The sequence below is a fragment of the Dama dama genome, chromosome X (genome assembly GCF_033118175.1).
Source record: "Dama dama isolate Ldn47 chromosome X, ASM3311817v1, whole genome shotgun sequence".
NCBI classification, from domain to species: Eukaryota; Metazoa; Chordata; class Mammalia; order Artiodactyla; family Cervidae; genus Dama; species Dama dama.
Window position 1 is genome coordinate 126,102,691 of NC_083714.1, and position 9,640 is coordinate 126,112,330.

Consider the following 9,640-nt stretch of genomic DNA (forward strand, 5'->3'; position numbering starts at 1 on the left):
CGAACTTTTCCAGTTACACAAACAATAAAACTCTTACACTTAGATCTCACCCATAGCATCAGTGTTTGAGCAATATAACTCAGAAGTGTGGATTACAAAGCTACTTAAATCTTCTATTAAAAGGAACAATATTTTTAAAATTTTCCAAGATACAGCATAGAACACAAAAACACAAATATGTTACACACAGTATTGTCTGCAGCCCCTCCCCAACCTTCTACTACTTAGAACGTGAACTTATTTTTAACAACAAAGTAAGGAATCTGCCTCAGACTCTTTTGGAGTGGGAGGAACTGCTGGCTAAGGCACTGGAGCGGGCCCTGGCCCGGGCAGCAATACGAGCCTTGGCTGAAGCTCTAGCTTGGGCTCTCTCTTCCTCATCTCTCAAAGCCTCCTCATACAAGGATGGGAAGGCAGTGGGGACCATATTATGGATCTTAGCCATAAATTCTAGCACTTTCATCTTGGTGGTTTCAGCATGGGCTCTAGAGCCCCACAGGAACTCATAGCATGGAGGATCACTATTGAACACCTGGCGGTACTCTAGGTACTTCTCCTGCACTAAATCTTTGGTAATGACCTTCTTAGGATCCCCAAAAATGAAGTGCTTCCTCCCCTTGTATAACCCCATCACATTCAGGACTTCCCAAACTTGCTCCTCACTAGCACAATTGCCCTGCATGAAGATCACACCCAGAACAGCCATCAGCAGGCCTGTCTTGGGAATCTCAATCCGATCTCTCAGCCTTGCATCGCAGCTTGCTTCCATTTTGTCGACAAGGATGTAGATGTGCCGGTAGGGATCCACTTCCTTCAGGTCAAGGCCAAAGATCATCTCCATGTGCTCAGCAGCTCTCTGGAGGATCTCAAGGTAGTGATTCTTATACATCTGGATTACTTCTCTCAGCATTTCCACCTTGCTAATAGGCTCTTTCACGTTATACTTATACAGCAGGTAATACACCATTATAAGCACCTTATCATCTATACAGCCTCTGATGGACTCAGTGGATGAAGTACTTGTGGCTCTCTCAACACCCTGTGGATTGCAATATGACCAAGCAATAAGTGAGCTTTATGAAATAGCTTTGCAAGAGGAAAAAGAGGAAGGGAACTCTTCTCCTACTCCCACAATGGCCTGAGCACCTACCAGATTCTGGGGTTCAACTTGGGCCTGGCGGCGTCTCTCACGGGTACGAAGCTTGCTCTTCTGACCCCGAGGCATGATGACTTTCAACAAAGGCAGCAGGCAAGTGGGCAGGTGACTCAGTGACCTAAAGGAAAGAAGATGAGATTGCCATGTCAACAGGTAGATAGATACCGCCTAGGCCTCTACTGAAGGCCGGGTCTACAGGTTTCCTTGAGGGCAATGTCCTGTGAGCCCCTTATTCTCTGATTTGTCTCTGCCCTGAGGACTCTGTGGAAATAACCAGGTGTGATTTAGCACCTACTTCCCAGATCTGCCCGGGGCTCACTGGGGCTTAGAACAGTGGCTCTGTTCACTTCACTTTTGGCAAGACCTGGCATTCCTGTGCTCTACTGGTCTGATGTTGTCCCATTATTTCAAAGTCCTAATTTATTACTCTGAGACCCCAGAAGTGGAAATGAGCAGAACTTCATTGGACCACACTTCCCCGGGGATGCACAGGAAAGAAAGCGCCCGCAGAACTTTGTGGGACCCTCTCCATCTTTGGGTGATTAGGGGTCTCAGTCCTCACTCGGTGCCCTCACTTTGGATTCTGGCAGGGCCTGAGACTCCTCCCTCTGCTGACATGAGACCAATACTCTCAGAGGCAAACCCTCAAATCCCTGAAAGGCCCGAGGAGGTGGTTAGGGACGCCCCAGTCTAACCCATCTGCCCCAAGTACCGTCGGGGATAAAGGCCCGAATAGGATTCTCTGTGATCCCCACTGCTCAGAGGCAGGTGGTTTCTTTAGTCCTTACTCGGGGTCCTCACAGGGGCTGTTGGAAAAACTTGGATTGCCTCCCTTGAAAGGACCACGTGGCTGCCATCTGCCTTGCTGACACCGCCCGAGGAGCACGTGAGGGTATGCCTCGGCCTCACCCGCTTACCCGAGGTGGCCCTGGGCTGACAGCAGTGGAGGGGATTTGCGAGGTCCCCTTGGTCGTGGGGCGGGTGTTCCGGAGACCGCACCGGGCACCCGCACTATAAAATGGCGAAGGGCCCGGAAGCTCCTCCCTTTCCTGCCTTACGGCTGCCTTGCTTCCTTTCTTACGCATTCACTTCCCCTAGACACCGGATGCACGCAGCCCGGCACCTCATGACCGGAAGCCGTGGCCTCTCAGGCCTAAAGTGCCAGAGGGGCACAGGCTCTAGTAGGACGCCCACTGTGGTCTGGCGGGTGGTTCCCTCAGCCCTCCCTCGGTGTTGGCGCCTTTACCCACCACCCTCCCACCTCCCCGCCTACCTCCCCCATCCCCACCTGCCCACCCCGCCACTTACCCCCATCCCCCCCCCCTCACCCCACCTCTTCCGTTAAGACCTGGGACCCTTCCGGTTGTTGTTTCTGAGCCAAAGCCAACACCCTGCTCAGGGCACCCCTCCCCCACCGCCCCCTCGGAAAATATCAAAGCTATTCAGAGGTCCCTCCGCCAGATGATTCGTGTCCCATGTTCTCCCAGGGTGGGCCGAGAACAGGGCAGAACTCTGAGAACCCCTTTTATTTAGACTGACTGGTCCCCTCACTCCCAACGCTTTACCGTAATCCCCGGCAGAGCCTGGAACTTCTCCCTGGCCTCTTTAACGAAGGCGCCCCTCAGACAACACGGGCGGAAGTAGTCCTGGGTCAAATCCTTGCCCCACCGGGGCTCCTCCCACAGCCGCCAACAAAAGGGGCCGGGCTCTGCGAGGTCCCCTAAGTTCCGGGCTGGTGGTTCCCTCAGACCTTGCCCAGGGTCCTCGGCTTTACTTTCCCGTCCCTCTGCTGGTTTGAGTTGATACCCTGGGTCTCACCGCCCTCACCCACCTCAGTCCCTTCAGAGGGAATTTTAAGGTTCTTGGAGGTTACTACATTAGATAATTCCTGCTTGGATCCTTTTAGGGTTGATGGTAGGAGTGGGACTCTGGGAGCCTCTCCAGCCTGTGATGGGTGGTACCCTCACATCGAACTCAGGATCTTTGCTGTAATTCCAGGCAGAGCCCGGGGTGCCTCTTTCAGCGTTCAAGAGATTGCTTCCCTCAGATCAATGCCTTCATTTCGCTGAAACCCCCAGGGAAAATATTAGAGTGTACCACTTCCAGCCAGATTTGCCTGGCGTCTCCCAGGACTGATGGGGAGAAGGGGTGGAGGGAGGGGAGTTCTATGGAGTCGATTTTGTCCTACACATGTGGGAATTCCCTTCGCAATCCCATAGGGGCGTCTTCATCTTTTTTGTTTTTTTTTTTTTAAACTTCGGTTTGATACTGTGTATCCTTCCTCTGGTTCAGTTCAGTTCAGTTCAGTTCAGTCGCTCAGTCGTGTCTGACTCTTTGCGACCCGATGAATCGCAGCACACCAGGCCTCCCTGCTCATCACCAACTCCTGGAGTTTACTCAAACTCATGTCCATTGAGTCGATGATGTCATTCAGCCATCTCATCCTCTGTCGTCCCCTTCTCCTCCTGCCCCCAGTCCCTCCCAGCATCAGAGTCTTTTCCAATGAGTCTACTCTTCGCATGAGGTGGCCAAAGTATTGGAGTTTCAACCTCAGCATCAGTCCTTCCAGTGAACACCTAGGACTGATCTCCTTTAGAATGGACTGGTTGGATCTCCTTGCAGTCCAAGGGACTCTCAAGGGTCTTCTCCAACACCACAGTTCAAAAGCATCAATTTTTCGGTGCTTAGATTTCTTCACAGCCCAACTCTCACATCCATACATGACCACTGGAAAAACCATAGCCTTGACTAGACAGACCTTTGTTGGTGATGTAATGTCTCTGCTTTTTAATATACTATAAAGGTTGGTCATAACTTTTCTTCCAAGGAGTAAGTGTCTTTTAGTTTCATGGCTGCAATCACCATCTGCAGTGATTTTGGAGCCCAAAAATAACTTAGCCTTAAACCAAGACCAGCCACACATGGTTCTTTAGGTTTCAAAGGGTGAAATGAAGGGAATTCTGAGTCTCACAGCCATGCTGGAAACTCCCAGAGCTGACAGCAGGAGCAGACCACTGTGCTTCGCACATGTTCTTTATCATCTTTACTTACGTTGGTGCCCGGGACCTGCTCTCCCTTTCCCTGAGCTTCCCAGGTGCAATGCCCTCAACCTTCTGAGTCCCCAGAGAGGAGACTCAGAAGGGACTGCTTTAGGAAATCCCTGCACAGAAGTTGCCAGGAAAGAAAGCAGGAGTGAGGCTCTGGGGTCCACTCTCTTCTGGGATGTGGGGTCCCCTCAGACTCAGTAAGGGACCTTACCTAAACTCCAAACAGAGGCGGGAACTCTTCCCTCTGCTGACCTGATCCTGCCCACTTCAGATCAAAGTGTTCACATCCCTTAAACACCAGAGACAGAAATGCAAGGGAAGCCATTTCCAGTCACCCTTTCTGGAGATCCCCAAATCTGACAACAGGGATGGGGCTCTGTATGGTGGCACCTCCTGTTCTGAAATGGCTGGTCCCTCTGACCTCATTCAGAGCTCTCATCTTTAACTTTGTTAGAACCTGGGATTCCCAAACTGACAGGCTGGTCACTGTCCTCACTGCAAAGTTTGATCTTACTATATTTACTGCAGATCATGTGATGACTTCAGGAATGGCTAGCTTAGAATCTTTTTATTATTATTTTAATTCTATTAGATTGGGATTATTACCATGAGAGAGATATAGCTTTGGACTCCACATATATCTGTCATTCCCAGTGCATTTAACAAGAAACTACGGCAACTACAACAGTTCTCCATCTCTCTTATAAATGTTTGCACTGTGGACCAGCCCCCCACTCCAGTCAGTAGCTGGTAGCTACGCAGACCACCAAACACAGCCAGAGTGCTTCTGCCCTCTGGTGTGCAAAGAAATCAGAAACCATGGAGGCAGACTGAGCTGGAAATAACACCAGAGTTGTGTTTTAAGGCATGTCTACACTCAGTCTTAATTCCCCGTCACTGAGGTAATTAGCCTTAAGGAATTCCTCCTTCATTTTCCCCCTTCCTTGTAGCTGCATACCCCTTTTCACTACTCATTGGTAATACTTGCTCTATTTTAACTGATCTGGATCACCAGCCAATCCCATCCCCTGCACAGCCTCAGCCTCAGCAGTAGGAGGGCCACATACACAGGGGAGAAATAGCTGTCTGTGTCAGGCATCAAGATAGCTCTCAACCTGGGACACTGGCAAGACTGCACAGAACCACCAGGGTAGTGAAGAGATGTACTTTCCCAGATTCCGTCAATAACATCACTTGGTGGGTGATACAGGAGAGCTAGCTATACTCTGCCTGACAGTGGGTAGGGGCATTCTAAGGGAGGGTGAGGTATCAGGCATGCCTGCCTCCTGAGAAACCTGTATGCAGGTCAAGAAGCAACAGTTAAAACTGGACATGAAACAATGGACTGGTTCCAAATTGGGAAAGGAGTACCTCAAGGCTGTATATTGTCACCCTTCTTATTTAACTTATATGCAGAGTACATCATGTGAAATGCCAGGCTGTATGAAGCACAAGCTGGAATCAAGATTGCCGGGAGAAATATCAATAACCTCAGATATGCAGATGACACCACCCTTATGGCAGAAAGCAAAGAGAAACTAAAGAGCTTCTTGATGAAAGTGAAAGAGGACAGTGAAAAAGCTGGCTTAAAACTCAAATGTTCAAAAAACGAAGATCATGGCATCCAGTCCCATCACTTCATGGCAAATAGATGGGGAAACAGTGGAAACCATGACAGACTTTATTTTCTTGGGCTCCAAAATCACTGCAGATGGTGAGTGCAGCCATGAAATTAAAAGATGCTTGCTCCTTGGAAGAAAAGTTATGACCAACCTAGACAGTATATTAAAAAACAGAGACATTACCTTGCCGACAAATGTCAGTCTAGTCAAAGCTATGGTTTCTCCAGTAGTCATGTATGGATGTGACAGTTGGACCATAAAGAAAACTGAGTGCCAAAGAATTGATGCTTTTGAACTGTGGTGTTGGAGAAGACTCTTGAGAGTCCCTTGGACTGTAAGGATATCCAACAAGTCAATTCTGAATATTCATTAGAAGGACTGATGCCGAAGCTGAAGCTCCAATACTTTGGCCACCTGATGGGAAGAACTTACTGATTGGAAAAGACCCTGATGCTGGGAAAGATTGAAGGCAGGAGGAGAAGGGAATGACAGAGGATGAGATGGTTGAATGGCATCACTGACTCAATGGACATGAATTTGAGCAAGCTCTGGGAGATGGTGAAGGGCAGGGAAGCCTGGTGTGCAGCAGTCCATGGGGTCACAAAGAGGCGGAGAGGCAGACACGACTGAGCAACTGAACAACCAGTCCTTTCATCCAGTAGATCTGCCCACTCAGACCACTCTACAACTTAAAGGTGACAGTGATGATGGAGAGATTCCCTAGCCTTTCCATGTAAACAGTCCAGTACCATCCACCAGATTCTCTGCCTTCTGTCCTTCTTATATGTTTTCTACCTTTTGATGACAGCTCCCTGATTGTATACAGCTCCCTGACTTTCAACTACCCTGGGCTCTCTGGACTTGTTTCAATATTTGATCTCTCTCAGACTCTGGAAGTTACTCCTCTGATCCCACCATCACCCTTCCCAACATGAGTGAAATGATGTCCTTCACTTATTTAGTGATGTTTTTCTGTCCAGCTCATTTCCTCATACGTGGTCATTCTGATAAATACTTGCTACTCAAAGTAAAGGGAACATTTACTTGGCATATCAGAGTTTTTAAAGCATCCACCTAGGGGAATCCTGGTACTTAAGATATCACTGAACAAATCTTGCTTTATATGGGTGTGTGAAGGAAAAAATTAATTTTCTGCTCAACCTATTTAGAAAAAATAGGGAAATACAAATTACAGTAACAGTGAGATGACATATTTTCAATCAAAAGTTTGCCCCAAATTTAAAAGCTTGATGAAATAAAATTCCATTAAGTGCTTAATTTATTCACATACATAAATATGTGAGAAGATAATTTGGTATAGCATTATTGGAACAGAATATCAGCAATATTCATAAAAATTTACTATCATCACACTCGAAGGAAGCACTTTAATCTCATTATACTTTTGTACATTTTTCATATGACAAAACATGCACATTTACCCAAGAATTGATGTTCAATGATGTTGATATCAATTCTATTAATCAAAACAGCAAATGAGAGACAACTTGTGTGTCTATCAGGAAAAGGATGATTAAATTAATTATGACACATACATACTTTGTAATTCCAGGCAGTAAAGAGTAACGTGATCTATATATACTCTCACAGAAAGATCCAACCTTCATTTTATTCAGTGGCAAGGCCAAGTCAGAACCATAGTATGATATTTATGATAACACTATGATAGTGTTACATATGTATTTTTGAAACTCACAGTGTATATTTCTAGCACAGGTAAGACTGGCCTGGAATAAATGTTAAAATACCACACAGAATTTTTAATGCAATTACCTCTGGGCAGGGATGAATCTTTGAGGAATATAGTAAGGAAGAGTAATTGTGATTTCTCACAATAGTGAGAATGTTTTGGAAACAAGAATATATGTCCTATTTCCTTTGTAGTTAAGATATTTAAATAAACATAACAAATAGTAGGTGTGTATTGCTCAGATAAAGTTTTTATGAGATATGATAAGAGAAGTGATTTCTGAATGACTTAACATAAAATTTTATTTCTTGTGCACATATAATCTGCTGGGTACTGGCAGTGGAAGAGAGGGTCTACGTTGTCCGGAAACTCAGGAATCCAGAGTACTTCCATCATGAACTAACACATCTCAACACAGGCTCTCCACGTTTGCTGCTGAATGAAATAAGAAGCATGGAGTTGTGTGTGTGTGTGTCTGTGTGTCTGTGTGTGTGTATTAATTGCTCAGTCATGTCTGACTCTTTGCGACCCCATGGACTGTAGCCTGCCAGGCTCCTCTGTCCATGGAATTCTCCAAGCAAGAATACTGGAGTGGGTTGCCATGCCCTCCTCCAGGGGATCTTCCCAACTCAGGGATCGGACCCAGGCCTCCTGCATTGCAGGCAGATTCTTTACCATCTGAGCTACAGGGAAGTCCTGGAGTTGGCCTACTGGTTCTCAAATACCTGGGTCTGGAGGTGACAAGTATGTTTCCACTCATATTTCAGTGTCAAGGATAGTCACATGACTGTTCTTAACTATAAGTGGTTGAGCATGTAGTCTTCATATGAACCAAGGATGGAGAGCAAGACACAAAGTGAATGAGCACTTGCAGATGTTCCCATTAACTGTTATACAGTAGCTGCTTAAACAAGAGCCACTATTAAAATTTGTTATGACCGTAGCCCTCGTCATTCCTGGAGGATTTTCTGAGATCAAATTCCCTTGCAATTCAATAACTTTTTCTAGTGCCAGTATGTGACTGATGTTCTCAAATAGAGGTTCACAGCCACTTTCAAAAGGATGTTGTAAATCTCAGCAGGGAGGTGCACCCTTCTTCATTCTTAGCACCTTTCTGCACTGACCTTTTCAGTAATCTCTATAATCTCAATACACTATTTTCCTTCTTCCTTCTGCTGCATGAAAAAAATAATACTTGAGTCCATGCTATTCACCACCTGTTGAACATGCCTGACTACTTGGACAGGTGTCTTTGACACACTGGAAAATCAGAGTTTCCCTCTGGGGCAGATACAGACAAGAGGCTGAAGAATGATGGTCATTTTTTTTTTTTTTATTAAAGCTGGCATCTCCACCAAGAAGACATTTTCTACCTCTGTGTTAGACTCAATAGTTGTTCCACATAATGCCCATAACCTTACCCTGAAATTTGTGTTACATAGCCAAAGGTAGCTAGTGTGTGTAATAAAACTTATGGAATGAATCTTAAAAATGGGAGGTTATATTGAATTATCTGGGTGGGCCCAATTCAACCACATGAGCCACATACAGATTCAATGTGCTGTTTCAGAAGCAGGGGCCCATTTGCAAGGACTGAAGAAAGGCCTAGAGGAACTATGGCATCTCCAACTGATAGTCTGCAAGGAGACAGCCTCATTCTTATAACTACAAATAAGTGAATTCTTGTTAGAACTGGATTCTGAGAGCAACCTGAGCCAGTGTGGAATGCGATTCTTCTCAGCACCTCCCAATGAGAACCCAGACTCTGACGGCTTGATTTGGGCTTGCTTAACCCTGAACAATGACAACAGCACAGCCAACCCATATTTCTCATCTACAGAAATGTGAAATAAATGTGTGCTGTTGTAAGTTCCTTAATTTGTGGCAATTTGTTTGTTGGCAATAGAAACATACTAAATGTTCCTAAAAATCTGCGTTTTGGGTAATGCGGTTCCTACAGATGGTTGCTCCACAGTGATTTCCTTGGTCCTTCGTCATCCTGCCACTTAAGAAAGAAGCTTTGGTTCTTGGCCACTTAGTTAAGCTCACTCTTCAGTGTAAGGATTCAGTGGTCAGTCTCAAATAAATCCAAAGTTAAATTCTC

General features: G+C 46.0%; 1 protein-coding gene across 1 annotated transcript; it reads right to left on the reverse strand.

Annotated features, from left to right (window-relative positions):
- Positions 1-268: 268 nt before the first annotated feature.
- LOC133052869 (melanoma-associated antigen B10-like) lies at positions 269-1,225 on the reverse strand. The gene is given in 1 exon segment (XM_061137693.1): positions 269-1,225. A coding segment is annotated over 1 exon segment (957 nt).
- Between the last annotated feature and the right edge of the window lie 8,415 nt (positions 1,226-9,640).